The 25,032-nt window shown below is 36.3% G+C and overlaps 2 protein-coding genes across 3 annotated transcripts; both read right to left on the reverse strand.

The window, feature by feature from the left end:
- Positions 1 to 294: 294 nt before the first annotated feature.
- On the reverse strand, positions 295 to 8,064 carry cercam (cerebral endothelial cell adhesion molecule). 2 transcript variants are annotated; one of them, XM_077737580.1, is made up of 13 exons: positions 7,938 to 8,064; positions 6,359 to 6,610; positions 5,532 to 5,642; positions 5,306 to 5,423; positions 4,525 to 4,659; positions 4,244 to 4,448; positions 3,679 to 3,798; positions 3,530 to 3,606; positions 2,868 to 2,974; positions 2,644 to 2,776; positions 2,445 to 2,572; positions 2,171 to 2,374; positions 295 to 1,654 (listed from the first exon to the last, which is right to left on the reverse strand). In XM_077737580.1, the coding sequence occupies exons 1-13, from the start codon at positions 7,952 to 7,954 to the stop codon at positions 1,417 to 1,419; spliced, it is 1,845 nt and encodes a 614-aa protein (XP_077593706.1). In that variant the 5' UTR covers positions 7,955 to 8,064; the 3' UTR covers positions 295 to 1,416. The 2 variants fall into 2 exon arrangements, with proteins under 2 accessions (XP_077593706.1, XP_077593705.1); XM_077737579.1 differs by lacking the exon at positions 7,938 to 8,064 and having other exon boundaries at positions 6,359 to 6,878.
- Positions 8,065 to 16,336: 8,272 nt separating this feature from the next.
- urm1 (ubiquitin related modifier 1) lies at positions 16,337 to 23,052 on the reverse strand. Its single transcript, XM_077737582.1, has 5 exons — positions 22,972 to 23,052; positions 21,934 to 22,004; positions 17,853 to 17,934; positions 16,979 to 17,027; positions 16,337 to 16,656 (listed from the first exon to the last, which is right to left on the reverse strand). Exons 1-5 carry the CDS (start codon positions 23,004 to 23,006, stop codon positions 16,588 to 16,590), a joined length of 306 nt encoding a protein of 101 aa, XP_077593708.1. The 5' UTR covers positions 23,007 to 23,052; the 3' UTR covers positions 16,337 to 16,587.
- Between the last annotated feature and the right edge of the window lie 1,980 nt (positions 23,053 to 25,032).

Raw genomic sequence — 25,032 nt, forward strand, 5'->3', positions numbered from 1 at the left:
ACATATATTATTTAAAAATGACTTTTATCAGTCTGCAAAATAAGAACAACAATTTAGATTTAACCTGACTTCAACCCAATAGAACACCATTGCAGTAATTTGTGTTAAAAAAAACTTTTTTCCAAGCTATTATTGCCCAAAAAACATGATATCCTTTAAAATTAATTTCTATATTTAATGTCTAACAAACAATTGATGTAATTTAACTAACACATTTACCCTTAACCAATCAGATTAATAGTTTAGTCAGGCCTTAGTCAATTTCTGGTATGCTATTCCAAACACACTATAAAATATGTACAAAAAAGAACCAAATTTATTGAGAAAAAAGGAAAAGTTATGTGGTAAAACCCCACCTCCTTCCCATCAACCAATAGGAAGCCGACATGAAGAAACCTCCTGCAAAAGGAGGTTCTTTCCGGTCTACACCAGCCTTGAACAGACTGAGAACGGCACCCTCGTAATCTTTTCAAAGCATTTGTGCCGGTGAATCCTTAACGGCAAGACCTTTGTACAGAAACCTCGTCTAATCCCGGCCTCAGTCTCGAATAATCTAATCTAATCTGGACTATTGTATATCATGTCTGTATAGTGGAGAACATGAAACAAAAGGTCGGGTCATTTGGCCTGGGAATTAGTCTTTCAAAGCACATAAAAATTTCAATGTTTTATGCAAGATAAGTTTTTTTTCTTGAATTTCATTAATAGATGTCAAAATAAAAGAAGAAATTGCGTTCTATATGCTTATTTTTTCTCTATTTTGAAGGAAATGACAATATTGTCCACATTGTTTTGATTTTTTGGGCGTTTAATTTTTGTCACCTTGCAGTTTTGTGCATGTTAAGTCGAATTTATGCGCATATAAGCCGTACCCTTGATTCAGTCATTAATTTTAGGTTTATATGTGAGAAAATACGGTAAAGGTGCGCATTAAATTAATTATCACAATTCCTGTACCTAACTTAAACAAATCATCATTTATATCAACAAGCCTCTAAAAAATTATACATTATCAAATATAAATTCCTTATTATCATCATCCCCTTGACGACTACAATAATAACAATTAAAAAAACGAAGATTTTAACACACTGTCCTGAAAATATTCATTTAAAAACCTCCTTGAAAAATTTGGAAATGTCGCTTTTTGATGACATCATCATTCCCAATGGTAAGTCTACATATTTATACTAGAAAAATATGAGGTACGTTTGGTCAAGTACGTAGAAATTGATTGTTTACTACAAGTACACATTCAGAAATGTGTTTTGTTTGTTTTGTGCAATTTATATCAGTACCAGTCCCTGAAAAATAAAAATAAAAATAAAAAGGCAGCTCAAGACCACCACAGGCCACCATTTTTCTCTATCATGTCATTGCGAGACATGAAACGTAATATTCACCTCTGGATTGTCTTTATAGTTCGTCTTTGTAGGACGCCGACAGAATTTGGGGCGGCGGCGCCACGCCCCCCTTGAGGGTCTTGTGGGAGCCCCTCCAATCGGTCCGCACCGCGTCGTCGTCCCACAGCGTGGACGTCTCCGTGTCGCTCACCCATTGGGGGTCGCCGGCATAGTGGCATGGCTGTACCAGGAGGGGGCGGGTACTGAAGGTTTGTAGATTCCGGTTGAGGAAGTGGGACTTGTAGTCCTCGCTGTCAACAAAAATATATAAATATATAATATATCACATATATTTTCAATGGATGACTATTGTTTTTGGTTGAAATCGTTCAGATGTTTTTCTTTTTTTGCTTGAAATTGTTCACATATCTTCATTTTTCTTGCTTGAAATCGTTCAAATATCTTTTTTTTTTTGCCTGAAATCGTTTAAATATTTTCATTTTTTTGCTTGAAATTGTTCAATTTTTTTTTTGCCTGAAATCGTTCAAATATCTTCATTTTTTGCTTGAAATTGTTCAAATATTCTTTTTTCTGCTTGATATCGTTCAAATATTTTCTTTTTTGCTTGAAATCGTTCAAATATCTTCATTTTTTGCTCGAAATAGAGAAATTTGAGAGATAAATGGGAACATAAATGCATATCAAGAAATGCAACAATCAGCCTCTGTTTTTCTGCTATACTTAAAAAAAATCACTTTGTGGTCAAAAGGTAGCTTTGCAGTTTACTTTTAAGTCAAAATGAGTAAAAAAGAAAATGGCCTACTTACTTGGGATGTTTGTCATACATAATAGGAAGAAACTCATCAACTGGGAGCATCTTGGAAAGTGGTTGGGCATTGAGTAGTTTATGGGCACCTTGCTGGGAGATGGCATAGGAGAGCGTCCAATAGGAGTAGTCGGCTACCACCAAATTCTGGACGTCCTCTACTGCTTCCTCTTTATTGGGGTTCACCTGTTTCCTGCCAAAGTATCTACAACAACAACAATAATAATAATAAATCTCCTCTTCATATTTGGAAGAGATAATAAAATATGTCTCACATGAGGTCCCAGTCCAAATCCACCTGCTCGATTTCCTCCATCAGCGTCAGGACTCGTCGCTTGAAGTTAGCCTGGAAGCGGACGTCGTCCTCCAGGACCAAGGCCTTGTCCAGTTGCATGTCCACCATCTGGACAAAAAACAACAACTCCAGCTAAGCGCTTTGGCTATTCCACATTGGCCACGCTGGCTTTATAGTACCTCCTTCCAGATGTAGTAGTGACTGAGGAAGCAGCCCACTTCGCCTTTGGTGAGGGTGCGTCCAGAAAACGGGTCGTAGTAACCGGGGAGTAAGTCCACGCCCAGAATTTTGATGTCGCTGCTGTTCAGTGCACTGCCAAGACATACACTTCATATTGTAGCAACACGTATTTCCATAACTACTATCCACTTTTCAACGCTATTCCTCAGAGAGGCGTACTTACTTTCCGTCAACGGCGTCCACCACCTTGACGTCGATCTCCAGCTCGTTTAAGGAGAACAACATCCTGTCTCGCCGGTCGGGGCGTCGGCGTAGATTAATTAAATAGATCTGGGGAAAAGCACAAGTTGCTAGTGTGTAATTTTATATAGTTATTGACTTGTATTTATGGCCATCAATGTGTACTTGGAAGTTTTTTAATGTGTATTATATGTCTAAGAGTAATAAAAAATATTCATAATCGTGAAAAAATACGTTTAGGAAAAGGGCGATTGTGTCAATGTAATTGCGTCATTTCATAAATGTAAATATTATAGATAATATGAAATAAAAACATAAAATAATATTTTAAAAAATATATTTAGGCCACCTTAAAGACTAATTTATTCTGTCAATGTAATTGTGTCATTCAATTTCATAACTATAAATAAAATATATAATATGAAATAACAACATGAAATAATTTATAAAAAAAACTTACATCAATGTAAGACTAAATTAATAAATACAGTATTATATACTTTTTCATTCCCATAAAAAAGTGAATAAACACAATTTGGAAGTGATTCATTTTTGAAAAGTGAATACAATAATTAACAAGAAAGTGAATTAATCAAGTCATCCGCAATGTTATGATAACTCCTAATTCTTATGTACTTACATTACCTCATCAAAGCCCATGAGATCTCTCTGCTTGGGGAACATGTGGACATATTGAGAAGCTTTCATGGGAGGACCATCAACTGCAAAAGACACATTTTCTTATTATGCTGTACATTCAAATAGAAGGATTGCTATTTTTGGGGGATTCTTACTCATGGACTCCAAATGGACGTGCACAAAGTTGAGACGATCATCCTCCAGCGTCTGTTGTGGTTTAGCCGGAATATTCAAGTAGCCGTAACGCTCCTTGTTGCATATGTACATTTGGATAGCTGCAAAAAGGAGACAAAAAGAACAATAAAAATGAGCATTTAATTTTCCCCAAAGTTTTGCCTTTTGTGTGCATTAAATTCAAGATTCTGTAGATGTACATTGCTTGCTGACGCCATATATTTATATAGTGAAAAGGTATGACTACATTACTATAGATGTATATCAAATTTCCCGATTTTCCCATTTTTAAAATCAACAATTGTCATTTTTTAACTAATTTTTCCGTGTTTTTACTTCAAAAATAATTTTGTCAAACCTAAAAAAAATATATTAAAAAAACTCAAATAAACATTGTTTTAGATCTATAAAAAAACGTAATATTCAGGGCTTTTAATCCAGTTCTTTTAATCCATTTAATTAAAAAAAAATCTAAAAATTCTATCTAAAATAGTCCGACTGAAAAAACGTACAAGTTGACATGTATAAAATTGTTTTTTATGAAACCTGTGGTTCGGCAGGAGAAGGCAAAGACGATGATGTCATCATAAGGCCAAGAATATTCCTTATGAGGAGGATAAAAAGCCAACTTCTTCATGCCCTCTTTCCTCAAGTCTAGAAGCATGGTGGAGTGCACCATTGGGACGGGAAAACAGCCCAAACGTTGGCGGTGGCGGGTGGGGAAATACTCTGCCGTCCTTCGGTAATAACCCTTAAAAAGGAGGAGTTGACAATTCAAAACAAAAAACAAAAAACTGATTTTTCTGGTATGTGGATGGACGCCTTACCTGCGGTGTTATTCCACACCAGTAGTTGGAATAGGCACCCGGAGAATCCAACATGGGGGCGATAACTGACTTGTTCTCAGCGATCAGGAGGTTCAAGACGTCGGGGTTGGTTAGGATGTTGTCCGTGTCTGCGTACTGGAATAACATTTTAGATATAATATTTAGATTTTTCTTTTTTTAGAAATGGATTAAATGAACTGGATTAAAAGCTCTGAATATTCAGTTTTTTATAGATCTAAAAGAATGTTTATTTTAGAATTTTTTGTATATACTTTTAGATTTTACTAAATTATTTTTGAACTAAAAACACAGAAAAAAATGGATTAAAAATGACAATTATTGATTTAAAAGGGGGAAATCAGGTAATTTAATATACATCTGTACTTTTTATTTGAATTTGATCCTAAAATAGAAAGTTGGCACTCATGATTTACTTTCTCGGGCCGCACAGAATGATGTGGTGGGCCAGATTTGGCCCCCGGGCCACCACTTTGACATGTCGCATAGAAGTGACTTCGTTATGGTGTCACTTTCTCGTTATTTTAGGGTACTTCCAGGTCCTTTGCATATAAGCATCATTGCCTATCACTTTCTGCTCTTTTTTTGTTATTTCTGGGTAACTTTCTATTGTTTTTTTGGGCTATTTTAAGGTTCATTGCCTGCCATTGACAGTTTAGTTTTCACTCCAGAACCAATATGGCTGCTACTAAGAACCAAAGAACTCACAAAATGCCCTGCAAAACCTAAATAAAATCATTTTTGTCAACTTCTCGTTTCATACCAAGATGTAGTCGGCCCAACGTTTTCTGGCAAAATTGAGCGCTGCTTGCTTCAGCTTCATCACGTACTCGTACCTGGTGTTGGGCCAATGTTTGGGGCCCATCTCGCCCACGTAGGACCTGAAAGGAGCCATTTATGACCACTGAAATTCTCAGACAGGTACAGATGGATATAAAATATTTCCATGTGGCTCAAAATGGAATTGCAGGATGTAAATGCGGTCTTACACGGGTTGCTCCATGGGTCGCCATTCCACGTAATGGTAGAATTTCTGCATGACGGTCAGCCACTCTTTTAGGATGGCGGTGGTGTTATCGGCATTGTGATCGGTCGCTGCCCTGAAAGGTGAAAAATAAAAGCTTTGTGTGTCAAAGTGGCGGCCCGGGGGCCAAATCTGGCCCACTGCATCAATTCATGCGGCCTGGGAAAGTAAATCATGAATGCCGACTTTCTATTTTAGGATCAAATTCAAATGAAGAGTATAGATGTATATTAAATGTCCTGATTTTTCCTTTTAAAATTAATAATTGTCATTTTTTAATCAATTTTTCTGTTTTTAGGTCAAAAATTGTATGTAAAATCTAAAAATATATTTAAAAAAGGCTAAAATAAACATTGTTTTAAATCTATATAAAAAACCGAATATTCAGAGCTTTAAATCCAGTTCTTTTAATCTATTTATATATAAACAATCTAAATATTATATCTAAAATAGTCCAGATGATGTATACCCTTCCAAAATGGTCACTCAAAAATGACAGAGTGGACCATTTTATAGTTTTTGGATCATAACAGGAAGCTCCAGTTGCCAAAACTTTACAAGGGAGATGTTTCCAATTAAAAAAAAACTCAGATTAGCAAAGCATACATATTTCTTTGTTCAAAAAAGCCTCCTAAAACATTCCCAATCCATTTAAAACCCCCAAAACACGAGAATTTAGGCCCTCCAAGATAAAAACTGAACTTTTTGTAGATATAGATTTAACATCCACAAGGATTAGGGACTGGAATTAACAGATTATATGAAGATTTACTGGATTAAAAGGCCACCCACCAGACTGAGATGCGATTTTTCGGGTAGTTGAGTTTCTCCAGAGCTCCAAGATAGTAAGGCAAAGAATGAGCAGCGTTTCTGGCTATGATGGCGACCACCACAGTCGGGGGTTGCATTCTCGACTCCTCGGGATATCGCTCCTCGGAAAAGTAGCATCGGGCCGGGAAAACTAACCCAACGAGGACCCCAAGAAAGTAGCGGTGGAGCATGGCGAAGTAAAAGTGCGATTTGTCCTCCTTCCGTCTTCTTTTCCTGGGAGGAAAAAAAAGGAGAGAACAGGGAGGACGCGTCAGCAGTCCAAAAAAGAAAAAAAAAGAGGGCATTCCCAAATTTCCAAGCCCCTTTTCCAGCGTACAAGCTGGAACATTTCCCCCCTCGTTCTCGGTTTACAATTGCCAGACATGTAAAAACTCATGCCAATAATAGAGTCCGAGTTTTGTTTTTTTTTAGGTTGGGCTGGATTTAGGGGTCTATTTGGTTGTTTTTTTGGGGATCAGACAAGATAAATCGAGTGTTATTGGGGCATGCATCTTTAAAAAGGGCGAGATTTTGAGTTGGAAAGGAGAAATCGGGTCAAGTTTGAAGCAAATTCCAGCAAAAGTGAGGTTATAAATGACGTTTACCAGGAAATTATAGCTGCGTTGGCGTAGTATGGCCACAGTGAGGCGTAGTTTGCCTATTTTAGAAGTTGACTGGGTAACTAATGCAATTATTTATCATTCCGATTTTATATATATGCATCCATACACAAAAATACAAATAATAGAATACCAAATTATTATTTAAAAAGGCTGTTTGCATTAATTATTTAAGTTATAGACCCTGGTAGAATTTTGGAAACAGTGATAATACTTGACACTACTATACTATATATACATATACATATATGCATACATATACACATGTATATATGTGTATATATATATATGTATTTATGTGTATATATGAATGTATATATGTATATATGTGTGCATATATATGTATATTTATATATACACATATATATACATTCATATATACACATATAAATGCATATAAATATAAACATATACATACATATATATATATATATATATATATATATATATATATATATATATATATATATATATATATATATATATATATATATATATATATATATATATATATATATATATATATATATATATATATATATATATATATATATATATATATATATATATATATATATATATACACATATACATACATATATATACACACATATATATACATACATATATATACACATATATACATACATATATACACACATATATATATATATATATATATATATATATATATATATATATATATATATATATATACACACATATACATATATATATAGTTTGTATTTGGTATTATATCCAAAAATGATGTGCCATTTTGAACTCTGTTGGCGGGCTTGAAGCATAAGCCAATGCAGCTATGGCTAACAATAGCAACGGTGGGCATTGAAGGGGTCATTTGCATGGACAGGTCAGAGGTCGAGGGTCAAAACTGCGCTTTTCACGGCACCCCAAGTGTCGCCACGCTCACATGCACTAACCCGCGCACGTATGTCATGGGGGCCACTTTCCCAGCGTTGGATGGAAGCGGGCGAGCTGAGAGAGTTCAACCTCGGGCGACACAACTTTTCACAACGAGGTCAAGGGTGGCGGCGGGCCGTGGTGCGTGCGGCGTGCTGAAAGAGAGCCGTGTGCAAAAAAATAAAAAGTTGGTGAAAAGATCCCAGGACAAAAAAATGAAATGTATCAATGTGGGGAGGAAGAAAATGGCCAATGCTTCACTTGACCTTAACTGACATGTTTCAAGGGAAAGTTCAGCTATACTACACACAGTCATTTCAACACAATTTGCTTTGTTTAGATTTCGTCAAAAAGGGGGGAAAAGTGTTTGCTTTTTAGCTCAAAAAATGTTGAAAAGAGCCCAAATTTTGATGCTTTTGTTTTGAGTGATGGACCAAAAGTTGAATTTTTGGAGATATCATGGTTTTTCTGATATGATTAGACTTTTGCCATTTTATTTTCCAGAAAAAAAATCAGATTTTAACGTCTTTGGAGGCGGGTATAAATATATATTTTTTAATTATTGCATGATGCTTTACTTTGAGTTACAGAATACGTTTTTTGGGAAAAAGTCAACCAATTAAATCACTTTTTTTAGTGTGTTGTACACAAAAAACATACACATGACGACTTAAATAGACGACTATTTATCTTAACTACTTATTACATCTACACTTTTCAGTCAAAAATCTCATTCTACTTGTATTACAACAATAAAGGCCTTCAATTTCAACCCAACACCTCCCAAAATAAGAATTTACCCCTCTATTTTTATCAAAACCCACCATAAGTGGTCCTTATAAGTTAAAATGTGTCTTTTCGTGGAGATCAGGGCCTCCTTTGGTCCGCCATCCCTGACATTCTCCAGAGCTTCCGGGACCTTTATTGCCACGGCGATAATCAATAGCGTTCCCACAGAGACGCCTTTTGGGCAGGGGCGGGTCAATAGCTGTCACTCAGGGTCCCAGACATGAACGTTACCCTCTTACTCAGCAGCTATGGAGCGTTGACTGGCTGGGTGCGCCCCCCCCATCCCCTGATGGCTTAACGCCCACCTCCCATCATGCATTTCACTAGTGTCATGTACCAGTTGACTTTATAGTGACTTTTGTATAATTTGTTGGGGTATTTGTGTCAGTTATTTCCAAATTAAGCATAAAGACTTTCATATTTACATGAATTTAATTGAATTGAATGCTTATATTGTTATTATAGTGAGATTTAAATACATTTGGATGGTGGAAATTGATTTATTCCAGAATATAATCAAGATGTGGAATATTATAAATGAGAAGTGAAAATGTTTGTCGAGAATTTAACTGATTTGTACTATTTCCATATATTTGTGGGTGTGGCTTAAACAATACATTCTTTTAAGATACAGGTGTCAAAGTGGCGGCCCGCGGGCCAAATCTGGTCCGCCGCATAATTTTTTGTGGCCCGGGAAAGTCAATCATGAGGCCAACTTTCTGTTTTAGGATCAAATTCAAATAAAGAGTATAGATGTATATTAATTTTCCTGATTTTCCCCCTTTTTAATTAATAATTGTCATTTTTTAATCATTTTTTTTGTGTTTTTAGTTAAAAAATCATTTATCAAATTTTTAAAACTATATTTTAAAAAACAAGATTGTTTTAGATCTATAGGATTCTTTGGCGGATGACGCTGTCCATCCGTCCTGGTTACTAGGCAACGGTGCAGCCAATGTCAAAGAATTCTGGGGCATGTTTAGGCAGCAGAATGCGAATGGGGGGAGGAAAGAAGGAAGGAAGGAAGCAAGGAAGGAAGGAAGGTGTGTTAGTAAGTGGGGGGGGGGGGCAGTGGTGCGTCGCTTGGGTGGGTGGGTCGCTTCAGATTTAGAGAAGGAGGAAAGAGATACTTTCATCCATTACATGGCTGTGTGTGTGTGTGTGTGTGTGTGTGTGTGTGTGTGTGTGTGTGTGTGTGTGTGTGTGTGTGTGTGTGTGTGTGTGTGTGTGCAAATATGTACTATATATATGGCTTCGGAATTAATTAAAATCTCATAGCAATATTAACAAAAAATATATATTTTGATAGGATTTTAGTCATAATTGTATTGTTCCTTGGAAAATACAATGATTTGCCTTTCAATAAGAATAGTGTCAAACAATTACAGTCAAAATAATACATGAATCTGATATTAAAGTGCCATTTTAGCATTTTTATCCAACAGTCAGGTCCAAATTAGAATGAAAGTAATGTTTTTTCAGCGGCCTAAACACCTCAAGTAACCTTACCAAGCAGGGTGAATGACTTAAATAAAGAAATATGTATTTGTGTTAGAGTAACCCTAACCCTAACATAGCCTAACCTAACACTTTCTCACCAAGTGCTTAAAAAACCCCATCTTTTACTCAACCACCATTCCAAGACTTAATTACCCATCAACAAAGACAACCACAGTATTGGTATGAAAACCTCAAAACGCAATTTTCCCCTAAAATTCCCATGCAGCATTTACTTTCCCTCTCTCTCTTTTTGTGACTATGTCTCTCGCCCATCCCTCAACAGGATGGTTTGATAGCCCACCCTGCCGCCCACTCCCCCCCGCCAAGCCTTTTGGCCACCGGGTTAAACATTGATTTGTGAATGGGGAGAGGCACTGTGGCCCCCGCGTGCAGTGCAGCAGTCCCCTACTGCTAGTGTGTGTACACAAACATACACACACACACACACACACACACACACACACACACACACACACACACTCACTATACACCACCCACCAAAAGCCTGGCTTGCCAAAAGGCCTCCATTCAACAATACTGAGTCCACATTATTTCTTTTTTTTCATGCTATTTGTCCATTTAGACTTGTTTCTGTTCATTTGGAGTCAAATGTAGCAGTGGAATTAGGGAATGGGGTTAATTGATGCTTTTAATAGGGGTTTATAACAAGAAAATTAAGAAAAGTGGCTATGTAGGGATGGAGGAAAGGATTTTTTTAATAAAATGGAGATGTTATGAGGGAAAGCCTTTAAATGTGGCGGAAAAAATAATAACATTGTATAATATTGGGTGTTATTTTATAGAATATAGTTGTGGCCGTGACCCTAGTGAGGATAAGGAATATGAAAAATGGATGAATAAGCCAAAAGATACGTAATTTCAAAGTAAAAATTGGAATTTTGCTGTTACGGAAAAAAGTCCACTATAGGAAATGACCAAAAAATGACATATTTAAACAATAAGACTAAACAGTAAAAAGAATTAAACCATAGATTAACATTTTTGTTGATGAATATCAAAAATATTCTTTAAAAAAATGATGCCATGGATGAAAAACATCATTTTAAAGTAGAATATGTACTAAATACATTAAATAATGACTTCAAATGAGGTTGGCTTTCCTATTAATCTATTTTATTTGATACTATATAAGCCCCTACTTGATATACAAAGTATATTATATAATATCAACTACGGTAAATAATCTGGGGGGTAGAAGTGGGTGAAAAAAGTAAGGATAGCGAGGAGCAAGACTTTCCTTTTCACCACTTGAGGAAGCGGCAAGAAAAGAGCAACGCTTGGATGAATGTGTGGCGACTGAAGAGGGACTCTGGGGCTGGGCCCCGTCCGTGAATTGCCAGAGGTTAACTCACTTTCTTCCAGCAGATGAAAAGGGGAGGACCCAAAAGAAGGGGGGTGCTGGATTGAGCTTTAAAGAGGAGGACCCCCCTGCGCCCAGGGCAGGATCACTCACCATGATTTATTACAGACACAAGAGAGAACTGAAGAAGAATTGGATGGAGGCCTCAAACAAACTCAGCGTTAGAAAAGTGCTGAGACACTTAATGGGCTAAAGCAGGATGGGCAAACTGCGGCTCGCGGGCCAAATCTGGCCCGCTAGGCCTTGTAATCCGACCCGTCGACGTTGTCCAAATAATGTTTTTTAGTTATTTATTTTTGGTGTATTTTTTGTTGATTTAGTAAAAAACGTGATATTTTTGCTGGTGAATTCCATAGCTTTTGCATTTTCATAAATTTTCCTTTTAGAATGGATTTTTTAATGACGCATTTGTACATTACAATATTCATTTTGCGCAATATGTTTTAATAATAATCAAAGACATCTTTTTAGCTCTTATTTTCGGGGAATAATGGTTTATATTGAGTAATATAGCCAATACACTGAACATTTTGACCTAATACACTTCTGTATTTTACTTTCTGATACAAATGTAGTATTAAAATGCCAACTATTTCATTTCTGTGGTATTCTCTATAAAAAGTTAGTTGTTTCTACCCAAAAAAGGTAAAAAAAAATGTAAGTCACCTTCCCCATTACCCCCCAATAATACCCCAATTGTCCCTAAAGTATGACAGCTGCACACGTGACAATCATCCACAAAGTTGCCCATTTGACAAGACGTCTTCTGTCACCGCCCATAATGCACTTGTTCTAATGCCAACAAGAATCCCTGGCAAGTACACAAATCTCCTATGTTCTCATCAGGGCGCTTGAAGGCATCACTTTATGTGGCAAGTGCCTGGTTGCGAGAGGCACGCTGACACGTCATACAGAATAAACAGTAGCTGAATTGTAATCTCCATCTCTCCCTTTCGATAAACGATGACAAAAAGAGGGCAAAACGGTGGTTGTGTCTTTAAGAGGAGCTTCTGGCTTCTCGTCGCAGCTGTCGGCGTGCGTGCGCGTGCGCGCGTGCGTTGGTGTGTCACAGAGGACAGCCGAGATTCATGACTTAAGCAGTACAATGGACATTTATCACCCCGTGGTGTTATTCAAATTCAGTACCAAGCGAGGAGGCTCTCCGCGCTCCTCCCTGCGCCTTGCGTCGTTTTTTCTTTTCTTTTTTTTTACCCCTTCTTTTCTCCCCCCTACTCTCTCTCTCCCCCTATCACTCTCTCTCTCTCGTATTGTCGGAGCAAGAAAAGGCAGCGAGGCACACGGACACGCATCCAGTCACAGCTCGACACCCACGAGGGAAGGATGGCGTGGAAGGCAAAAAGGGGGGCAGTCAAGATGAAGCTAATCCATTTTTTTTGTTGTTGCATTTTTGCCCCTTTTTATTACCCTTTGGTCGACATTTGATTGTGAGAACCTGGCTGTCCGAGGGGTACGTGAACGCAGCAGGACGCGCAGAAAAAAGATGGAGCTAAGAGTGCCATTTTTTTTTGTTTTAATGACGTTTTGAGGTTACAGCCCCGAAGATACCTGCAGCGTGTATTCTCCTTTAAACGGGGAAAGGATTTTTTTTGTGCCTTCTTCCAATCGGAAAGCCTTTGTGCGCCTGGAAGTGAACCAATGACAGGTGCACAAATGGCGTCCTACTAATGGACTTAAGAAATCATTTGGAAGGGGAATCATCTTAATGCTTACTCATGTTTACCATGCAAGGTTAATATATAGTTATCGTAAATTGTTTTTTTCTTATGTATAATGTTATTGAGGAGCAGCTGTGGGAATTTTGACAGACTTTAGCTTGACTTAAAAACTAATCATGTAAGTATGTTTATGTTTAAAATGAGTGTTTTAACTTGGGAGAATACATTTGTGATTAAAGGGGGGTTGGGCAATAACTGAATAGTGATATAGTGCAAAACAATGCAAATTATTAGGGAAAAAAATGCAAAATATGACTTCGATGGCGACATTTTTCAAATATTAATAATATATTGCATTGAAATGATATTTGAAGCATGTATTCTTTACATAGAATTTTTTTTCTTACCTCCCTGTGACGACAAATCGAAGGTCTTTAGCGGCTGATTGTCCAAACGCAATTCTTGCGTCCACTCCAGTACGACCACCAAGAATTGTGTATGGACATCTGTTGCTGCAGACTCCCACTCGTCACGTCACGACACGTCACGTTACGCCAAGGCCTGGCTTTTTCTTGGGTGTTACTACAGGTAAGAAGGAAATGAAAGGGTTAAAAAATAAGGAAAGAAATGCATTCGGGTTAATTGGGATACGTTGGGAGAGGCTTCAGGGTGGACGAAGGTCTCGTGATGCGTTCAGGGACCATGTCGTGGGACGTCCACCCCGATTGGTATTTACACTTTGTCGAACATCTAATCAAGGCTGTTTGCTTTAAATGGCAAATATTGAACGGGTCAACGTCAATGTATCGACTTTGCTTTGGCAAAGAGTAGAAAAGCAGTAAGTTGAATGCTGACAGGCCGCGTAAGTGTGCAAAAATGACGCACATTCAGCACATGAACACACCACGAGACTTCATGAAAGCCTGGAAATAAGAAAATTAAAAACAGTCGATGGTCAACAAATAGAATTTCGTGTTTAAAATATATTTTATTTGATAATACAGCTTTAAATTTTTTAATAATGTCAAGCACAACAGGCCTGAAGCATGACGAACTTTAAAAAAAAATGATTCCAACCAAACGAAAACATCTTTTGTCGAATGCATTTTTTGGCATCTCAAATAATCGTAATCTTTAAAACAATAGAAAATTTAAAAAGGTCAAAAGCTTGATGTATATAAAATGTTCTTGTTGGGATATTTACAACACACACGATTATTGTATATCGTGAGGTATTTCATAATTGAATTCATAATTGAATGCCAATATTAATTTAGACAAATGTAAAACGTAATCCAAATAAATGCAAGTACATTATATAATTTGGATTGTATATAAACGCATGCAGTACTTTACTAACACACACACCACACACACACAAAATATATATGCCTCTGTAGATGTATTTCCCCCACCTTAATTAAATTTAAAGATAAAAGAAAATATAATCTTAAAATTGTGGCGTATTTGTCAATTCTTGGCATCAACTATACATTTTTCTACTCGAATTTGCATTTGTACCATTCAGTTCTGTCGTGAGCATTTCAAATGCATGCATTTAAAGTCGTTTTTTTTGTTGCCCAAAAAAAAATGTTTAAAAAGCGAGCCAGAAGAGGAAATCGCCCCCTTGAAAATGAAACAACTCTTCATAATGCTCTAATTGTAAGAGTATCTCTTTAGTCTTTCTCCATTGAGGCCCTCGTCGACTCATTAGCATTCCCTTTCGAGCTATTCGCGGATGCTTAGCCGTTGCAAAATGGAACACTATGGCCAAATGGGAGCTGGCCAAGGGGGTGGGGGGTCTTTTTTTTGAACGCCAGGGGCGCTCATAGAAGAGGGCAAGCCCGAGGCGACACTTCGACCTCCCGCAGTTACCCTGGCGCGCGCACGAATACACATACGCACACATTCACGGTTGGATAGTGGTTTGTACGACAGGCCTTAAACGTCTCAAGCGACGATGGAAATAGATACATTACAAAAATGCCAGTATGTAAAAATTAGGTTATATGATGGGGAAAAAATGTCAATAATTGGTCTCACAAGAAAATAAAGTGTTAATGATACTCACGTGGTAGTAGAAATGTTTTATTTCGATGTATTTTATTCTTTATTAAGAAATGATTGTGATTCTGATGTTATGTTATTAGAATTAGTCAGTGGTTGATGTAAAGGTAATTTTTGAAATAAAAAGAATATACGTGTCAATATTGGGGTTATTTTTTAATAACACAAAGTGAATCACATTTGGAATGAAGATACATTTGGTTATTTCGTTTTTATAGCATCAAATTATGGTGGGATGATATTTTTACATGGAAATATGTCACTTATTTTAAAATAATTACATAACTGTCAAAAACAGATTGGAGTGTTATCATTTTTTATGTTTAAATTCAATTTAGAAAATATATAACCTTCAAAAAACGGAAAATGGGAGGAAAACTTAATATTTTTGATATGGAATAGATTTGTGGAAATTATCATTGACTTTTTTAGTGATAAAAATGAACTGAGCTCGAATTTTCACAATAAAATAAAAAAATAACATAAATCAAGAATTGCTGGGTTATAGAGTACAAAATGACTCAATTTTATGATGTCTTTTTGAGTGGGGTTGGATTTGTGTTCATTATATAGGCCCATTTGTGCTCTACATATGAATAAAATATTGCTTTAATAAAAAATATTGCTTTATTGTATATTTGAAAATAGAATATAGGGGTAAAAAGATTTTTGGTTTGACTGTTTCTGGTTGGAGATGTTTTTGTTGAAATATTACACCATTGAGGACCTGAATTCAAAATATATCACAAAATATCATATAATAATATTAATAATCATAATGATAATCATAATACGAGGCTTTTAGAATAGAATTCAGGCCCTGGGAGGGAAAAAAGCAACATTTTGATTGTTTGGCTAAGAAAATATTGAAAAAATTGACACAATGAATTGAAATATGCTGAAAATCTGAAGAGATCTTTAATTTTTAAATGGCACATTTGAAATAGCAAATTAATTTTTCCTCATTTACTCTTTCTAAAATGCAAAAAATATATATATAGAAAAATAAACCTGATCAATTAAAAATGAAAACAAATAACCCAAAAATAATAATAAAATAGAAATAAAAAAAACCTTTAGGCCAGTTTGGCAGCCATTTTTGAGTCCCTCTCTGTATGAGAACCACATCCATCATCTTGGTGGTCCATATGGATGGAGGATGAAATCGTCCAATGGGGTTCAGACTTGTTGGGATGCCAGTAAGGCTAAGTGTGCTGTCATTTTCTACATGTGTGTATGTGTAAGTGTGTGTACATGCTATCCTCCATGCAAAGTGGAAATAAACGTGATGTTGTCTCCCTCTTCCAGGCGGTAGTCCAACTCGCCCTAGAGGACCCCCGCAACATAACACAAAAAAACATGGTTGTGTTAATACAAACATATTTTGCAAAAAAACTGGACTACATGTGTGTGTGTGGCATATTAATGTGTGTGTGTGTGTGTGTGTGTAGGAGGTCAGGACCCAGAAGGATCACATTGAAAGCCTCAGATCCGTGTTTGCATTAGCTTACGTGCTAATCATCATACATATGTAAGGGAGGCTTGGATTGAACAAAATGGAGGCTATGGGGGGTTTTGTTGGGGTTTTTTTTGTGTATTTTGGGGGTTGCTACCTTAACCAGGTATGAGTAAGTAGAGGAAAGCTCACCATTAGCTCCCAGTCCGCATCGTTGATTAGCACCAGGATCCCAGGTCTCCTATAAAAGGATAAAGTAGAGGTGGTGAGGGACTCGTAAAATATACGGGTTAAAGTAGGGAGGATCATAATGCATAAGTATGGGAAAGGCTGTTAAAAAATGCATGGGTAAAATGAGGAATAACTGTGGAGGAATGGAGAGAAATACAATTGTAGTTGCAAAAGAGGATAATATTTTTTTTGTATACTTTTTAGATTTGATGTATTTTAAATAATTGTTTATTTTTTAGGAGGAATGCATGAAAAGATTGGAAAACGTTACAGGTGAGATACATTTTTTGTTTTACATTAATGAATATGTCATGATTTGAATGCTATATTGAATTTTTTTCATATTTTTTTCATTATAGCTCTAAAAAGGTTAAGTATGGTGTGTATAGCTTCATATTAGTCAACATTTTATGCTTCCAAGTCACCTTTCCCACCCCCCAAAAAGATAAATTTAATGTAGAGGCTAAATATCGAGATTATGAAAATGTCGGTTTAATTTTTAGAGGTTTTTTAAACAAGTGGAGGATAGATGGGGGGAGGGAAATGGTAATGATAGACACACATGATAAATGACACACACACACTACATCTGTGTGTGTTTTAGTCGGCAATATAAACGCATTGGAAAACCCACTAAATAGCCAAATGCTACAAAACGGTAGCATCAGCAAAAAAACTGTAAAGAAGGAAGACTATAAACGTGGAAAAAGGCAAAATGGCGCATGGTCAGGCCAGCTGTTACAGTCAGGTGACGCGGTAAATAAACACTGACAGGTTATCTCTAACGACGCCATTTTTTAAAAGAAATATCGCTAAAAAATGGAAGGACACTTACACAGAATCACCTTGGACAAAGAGCTCAGGTCGTTCCTTGAGCAGATTTTGTCGGATCCACACCAGCAGCTGTTTCATGTCCCCTGCAAAAAACAAAAAAAAATGGGTAGACAACAGAGGTCAAAGGTGAAAGGTCAAGGTGCCTGCTTTTTCAGCCCCCTGGTCGATGTGACGCGACGGAACGGAGGCACCAGGCGGGACGTGGTCGCATGTATATGTATGAGTTCATGTGTTAGCTTGACGGGGGTGGAGGGGTGGGGTAGCTAGGGGGTTTTAATGTCAATGGCCAAGGGTGACATTGATCACCTTGCTAGGACCAGAAATGGAGAAAAAAGGGTTTCGTTTTGACTCAGTTTTCACTTTTTACAGCGGTTTAAGTCTCCGAATGATGAAGAACGACATACGCAAATATTTACAATATCGATTATGATGAGAAGAATACCTATGTGGCCAATATATGTAAACAGTGTAGTAAATAACAGTACATATTGAAGAAAAATAAAATACTGCATAGATTCTGAATGGAAATTGACAAAAAAAAAATTTAGTAATGCATTGCAACTGAATAAACGGTAATATTAGTGAATAATATTTTGGATTTTTTGACTGTGTAGTGTAGATAAGGGCAAACTATGGCCCGCGGGCCACATATGGCCCGTTAGGGTGTATAATTGGGACCGACAACATTGTCCAAATAATGTTTTTTACTTGACTTTGTACTATGTTAATACTTGAGTCCATTTTTTCTGTTTATGTTTCATATGTACTGTTAACGGATGCACTTTTTTATATGTATCATATCTTTTAAAGTCAATATGGCCTCCCCCCGGGCCCAAAAGTTTGCCCACCCCTGGTTTAGTGAATGCGAATGGTCGCCAAGTAACATAAATAGTCGATAGACAAGCAGGTGAGAATTAAAAACACAGCTAGGCATGGAATAACTACTAGAAATGACATATTATTGAAAAATTTGAGTGACAGATTGACTGTAAACGCACAAATTTAATTATTTCCTTCGTTACAGAGTCAAAAACGTCCGAGCTGGAAGGTGGCGAGCCGACGTGACCTCGTCTGCGACGGCGCTGACCTCGCCGACAAAAGGGGTAAGCCGCCTCAGACCGGATGACAATGAGCACTTTTAGGATAAATTTAGCCCCTCCTCCTTTCCCCACTAAACGCTATCACACAATGAATAAATTAGCCTTATGTTAAATGTGTGTGTGCATTATCGCATTGAAAATGATTACAAAAGTCAAACATCTGTTACAAAACGTCCATTTTTTTTCGACACACATTTTTTTTAATCTTTGGAGATTAAATATAATAGTGTTTTCATAAAATGGGAACTAATAAACCTTTGTATTATTTTGAAAGGATGGATTTTAATGCTATTCAGGGAGGATGTGACCAGAATTGTTTCCATTTTTTTTGTTTTTTGGGGTTATTTTTTAATAATAATGTATTTTTTTAGTTAAAAAAATATACATATGTTTGTTTAGAAGGTAGTGTGATGAAAAATAGATCAAATGTGAAGATTTATGGTAATATTTGTCAGGTTTAAGTGTGTTTTAGTGTGTGTGGTCATGCTTGGAATGAGCCTATGTGTTCAATGTGGAGTTTAATAGCATAAATACATATTATTTATGTAAATATACACATTAGATATGTTAGGTAGCCTTGTAAAGATGATATTGGGATTAAAATGTGATAATATTCCTGTGAATTGGCTAAAATTAAACCAAAATATTGAAAAATTATTAAAACTCAAGTTGATTTCAATGGGCCATATTGAAAATATTAATTATATTTATTAATACAGCTATTTAATGTTATATAAAGTCCACCCATCAGTCAAACTGTGACCTAAAAATAGAAACAAGCCTTTTAATAGCTTCCAAGTTAAAAAGTGTACATTAAAATGTATTAAAAAAAGAGAAAAAGGCTTAATTTAGAGCAAACATGTCGTTTAAATACTGCGACGTCGCCATAAAACAAAATGGACACGAGCGCCGAAAAAGGGGGAATGTGCGTCATGTCCTCGCCGTGCATCATGGGATTTTTTCTTCTCGCCTCGTGGATGCCGGGAAAGAGCGCTAACCAAAAAGGCGCCATTTTGACGCAGATTCAAATACATTGAAGCATTTTTTTTTCTTTTGTGGCCTTTTTTTGGGGGGGTGACGTGCGTTGAGCGATTATGGGGGGGTCGTTTGGGGGCTACAAGCGATCCATCTTTCTACTGATGTAAAAACAGAGAGACCCCCAGACCGTTGGGGGGTTTTCTGGTGTGGGTTGGGGGGGAGGGGGCGGGGTCTTTTTCAGTTGAGGGTCATCAATCATCAGCTGGGGTCACAAAGAAATAAGAAGGATTCAGAAGCAATTATATTTGCCCCAGACCACGCCCAAATGCAACCCCGCCCACTCCACGCAATCATTCAATTTCAGCTGGAGCTTCATGATTGTTTAACGTAAATGATATGGACGTACACGGTGAAAAAAAGGTTTTAAAAAGGATAACTTGCAAAAATATAGACATGAGATATGCTAGTAATACTGTGTCAAATACCGTAATGCATGTATAAAGATGGCAATGTTCTTTTTGGGGTGTTTGGTAAATGTTGAATCAAATTAAAAGCCTTTATTGTCATTATACATATCATACAAAATGTTTTTTTTTATTTGAGGAGTTTTGGAATAGCATAAATCAATATTTGACATAAAAAATATCAATATTTAGCAAAAGATTCAATGTTAAATCCAATCAAAAGCCTTTGTCATCAAACATATCATGAAAAATGTTATTTTTTCTTTTCTTTTTAAATTTGATGAGCTTTAGAGTAGCATAAATAAATATTAAACATAAAAAATAATAATATTTAACAAAATATTCAATGTTAAACCAAATAAAAAGCCTTTATGATCATTATACATCATACAAAATGTTAAGTTTTCTTTTTTTAAATTATTTTATGATATTTAAAATAGCATAACAGGTTCATCTCACTATTAAACATTAAATATAATAATAATATTCATTTTTCAGTCAATTCAAAAAGACATTAATATTAAACTGAAAAAATATTTTGATGGAGGCAAATGCTTAATATGCATATTCCTCAAATCTTATACTAAATTCTAACTGAAATGCATTATGGGATTTAATGACACGCAAACTCAATACTAAAACCACAAAATCATAGCCTTTTTCCACCATATATTTAAAATTAAGTATACTGCATATGCACACACCTCTATATTTTCCTATTATATCCACCCTACGTGCATAACTAGACGCAATAAGGTCATATTTCCTTGAACATTCCCCCCTCTAGTCAACTTTTGTGCTATGGTAACCGCGGTAACTCGGGCGTCACGGCCGCTCGCCCTTTGTTTGCTCCCCAAAAAAGCAGGACGACATATTTCTCCCTCAATTGCTTCAACCTCCAAAGGGAAACCACTATTTCACTATTTTACCATGGCGCTAATGAGCAAGGTCTTGACTTTTCCCCACGGTCACCCGCCACAGCACCCCTACAAATGTGTAGTGAAATAATAAATAAATTACAAAAAAAAACTCAAGAAGGACGAGGATGACGAAGCCCTAATTGCACTCTTGCAAAGCCCCAGAAGGCCTTTAAGCCTTCTTTACTACCTCTTTTATGGTCTTTGTTTGCACTCTAGTGAGGGACGATGACAGAAGAAAAAGATGGCCGTATAAGAGGAAAATAAACATGGGAAATATACTGTACATGTGGTGCTTATATAAGATTAAGATGAGTAATATTTGGATATAAAAAAGTAAAGAGCTACAATGCATCCAACTTTATCAAGACCATAATCCATTTTTGTGTGTTTTTTTAAAAGGAAAATGCACATTTTTTGACTCAGCCTGTGATTGGCTGCCTGCCCTCATATGTAGTATGTGATGTTTTAATTGGCTAGATTGGTTTAATCCTAGAAGGGCATTTGTTGTTACAATAATAATCAAGGTATTCCATTAAATTTTGTAATTTTGACAAAATAATTCAATACAAATGTTTATTTGTATTATAATATATAATGATATTATATATTTGTTTACTTACAGGGTTCTTCATTACTTGGAAGTGTGATCTTATGTTTCTTCACGCCATCAAAAAGAAGCTCCGCACCTCCCCTGATATAAAAAAAACATTAATATCATACACATAAAGAAACATCTGTCTAAATTGAATATGACTGCAGTCAATTGGACAAATCTTGCTTCTTTTGCACTCTGTAATTAAGAATTTCAAGATGCTGAATGGAAACAGAAGGCTTTTTAATTTTCATTATGTACATTAAATTCTAAATCAAAACAGATGAGCCATTTATAAAATGTCAATATTTATCAGCGCCGCCTGGTGGTGTGGTGGTTCACTAGCCTGTGTTATGGATTTGTCTGTTTTTTTCCCTGAGTGACCTGTTCATGTGATTGGCCAATGAGATCACCTGCTCTGTCCCCGCCCCCATCTGCATCACTGACCCAGGTGTTGGTGATTGACTGACCAAGTCCTGATCATCGTTTTGACCATTCTCCTCATCAGGTTAGTTTTTCTTATTTAATTCCAAAGTATTTATTCTCTGATCAATCTGTCATAGTTATTAAAGCTATTGTTTGTTAGAATACTTCATGATTGCGAGTGCAAATGGTCGTTTATCCCCCAAGCGACCAATCTAGTGGATAGTGCCCCGTGTTGTACAACGCGGAACGGAAGATACATTAATCTTCCTCATCCAAGTATAATGTACTTGGACCTAGTCAGCTCTGCACTTTAATAGATTGTCTTACAATAATCACCCAATATATTGGTTTCTGTGCATGAAATGCACGCTTCAGTCGTAAAAAAAAAACAAGACGCGCACTATGAGCGAAAAAAATATTTACGACAGCACAATACGTATTGACGAGCGACAGGCTACAAACAAAGCTAATGCTGTGCTAGCTTTTGCGACGCCTTGGCTCTTCTCAAATAACATCGATGAGGAAAAGAGGGAGAAAAATTACTCGACATCTCCCGTTGAGTGTTGTTTTCACTATTAAGATACTCTGGATAAGGATTTAAGATGCCGATCTTGATTGAAAAGGTTTTAAAGTCACATACCCGAACTCCAGTTCAATAGCCAAGGGGGCAGCCATCTTACTTTCACATGCAGGAAGTCGCGCAGGGCGTGCCGGAAATGTAGTTAGCTTTATACTTTGTTGTTGAGGAAAAAAATGAGTTAAAATAAACAAACTAAACTAAAAATAGGGAAATACATTCCTTAAATTAAACATTGCAGGTGTTTTGAAGTAATTTGTAGTTGTTTTAAATATACTGTTGACTTTTTAATACTGGAAAAAATGCAAAATAACAAAATTAAATGCGGTTACCTTACAAAATAAAAGCCTTTTTTTGCAACAATATTGAAAAAATAGACTAATCGGTTATCCTAACACGTTCTAGGAATTTATTTATTTAAAACTGTATTAAATCTCACATTAAACTATGTTAGTGGTAAAACCAGCACATCTGTGATAGTATTTAGATTTTATTTGAGTAAACATTAATGTATTAACTTGACCTTTTATGTATGTTCTATTTTATAGACTAAAGTAGTTAGTGTAAAATGATAACATGAGTGTGTGAATCCACATCTGCCCTCTTTATATGGATGCTCAATCATGCTGTTGACAGTTCTGTCTCTAGCCTATAGGATGGGGGTGGGGGTGGGGAGTCTTGATGGGTGGGTGCGTAGGGGTCGCTAAGAGGTTTGAATTGCAAATCTTCCTGCCTTCTGCTCGCGTCCTCGCCTTCGCAGTCCCTTTCCTCCCTTGTATTCATGTGTTAATAAGGAGTCAGCACAGGGCCACGTATATGGACAGATCCAGGGGCATAACGGGGGGGCCGGAGCTAGGCTTCGGTCCGTTGACGACGTTGTTGTTGCTGGGTTTGATAATGCTAAAGACATGATAAGTATAGTATGTGCTGCTGAACTATGGTTGGATTAGTATATTCATGTATTGGCTTCACGCTTATGGAGTAAGTTATCCAGGAAATAGCCACCCCCCACCCCCACAATTCCCTTCAAGGGTGCCAACTCAAATTTGCTAAGCTGCTATAAACTTTATGAAGAATTTATGTGCCACTACTTTTTTTGTAGAATTTGTGGGAGACTTAATTAAAAGTAAGCCAATTTGGACCATGTCCATTATGAAGTTTTTTTGTAATTATGTGTTTCCATAGAAAGTGAATACAATAAAATAAAAGCGGGAAAGGATGAGATGTGGGGGTCAGGGGGATTATGGGATGGCGGTTGGTGGGTTTGGTGATCAGACTGGCAGGTCTATGTCTGTTTCAATGGGGAATAGAAAGCAATGAAATGAAGATGGTCCAAGTTATCGAGTAGACACAATCCTTTTAGAGATTACATCCATAACACGTTACGCCTATGGAACTGTATGGACGGGGGAGACAAAGAGGACAGCTGATGATGACTTTTCTTTTGTGGCAGATGACGCCAAGGCCTGTTTCATTCCATTATGCTCGCTTGTGTCTTTTTTTGATTCATCACAGACGCCATTGGAGATGTTATCAGTTACTGATGTTAGTTAAATGGGGGTCATTTTTCATTTTGAGAACAAAAAAAAAGAAAAAAATATATTAATAATACAAAATAAATCAAAAAAATAATACGAAATAATACCCAAAAAATATGAAATAATATAATAAAAATGATACAAAATAGTTCAAAAAAACGAAATAATACTAAAAAATAAATAATAATATGAAATAGTACATAAAAAATATGAAATAATACTGAAAAATAAAAAATATATACGGAATACTACAAAAATTAGAAAATAATACTAAAAAATATATACATACAAAAAAATAAAAAAATAATACAAAATAATACAAAAAAAAGTAAACAGCCTAAAATAAAAAATGACAATGTACAGGGTGTTCCAAAATGTTTGACCTCAGTTCGTAGGCTAATAATTTTGACAATTTATGTTGGCATGACCTTAAATTTTCACAGTTTGTGTAGAAAAATGTCAAGTTTTTGTGTCTAACGTTTGGTTATTTCTATCTTTTCAGGTTAAGAAATACTGTCAAGAAAAGGGCTGGGATTCTGGTCTATTGTTGCCGCTGATGTCGATGGTCGTCCTGGCAATTTAGGTA

This window comes from Stigmatopora nigra, chromosome 17 (genome assembly GCF_051989575.1).
Source record: "Stigmatopora nigra isolate UIUO_SnigA chromosome 17, RoL_Snig_1.1, whole genome shotgun sequence".
NCBI classification, from domain to species: domain Eukaryota; kingdom Metazoa; phylum Chordata; class Actinopteri; order Syngnathiformes; family Syngnathidae; genus Stigmatopora; species Stigmatopora nigra.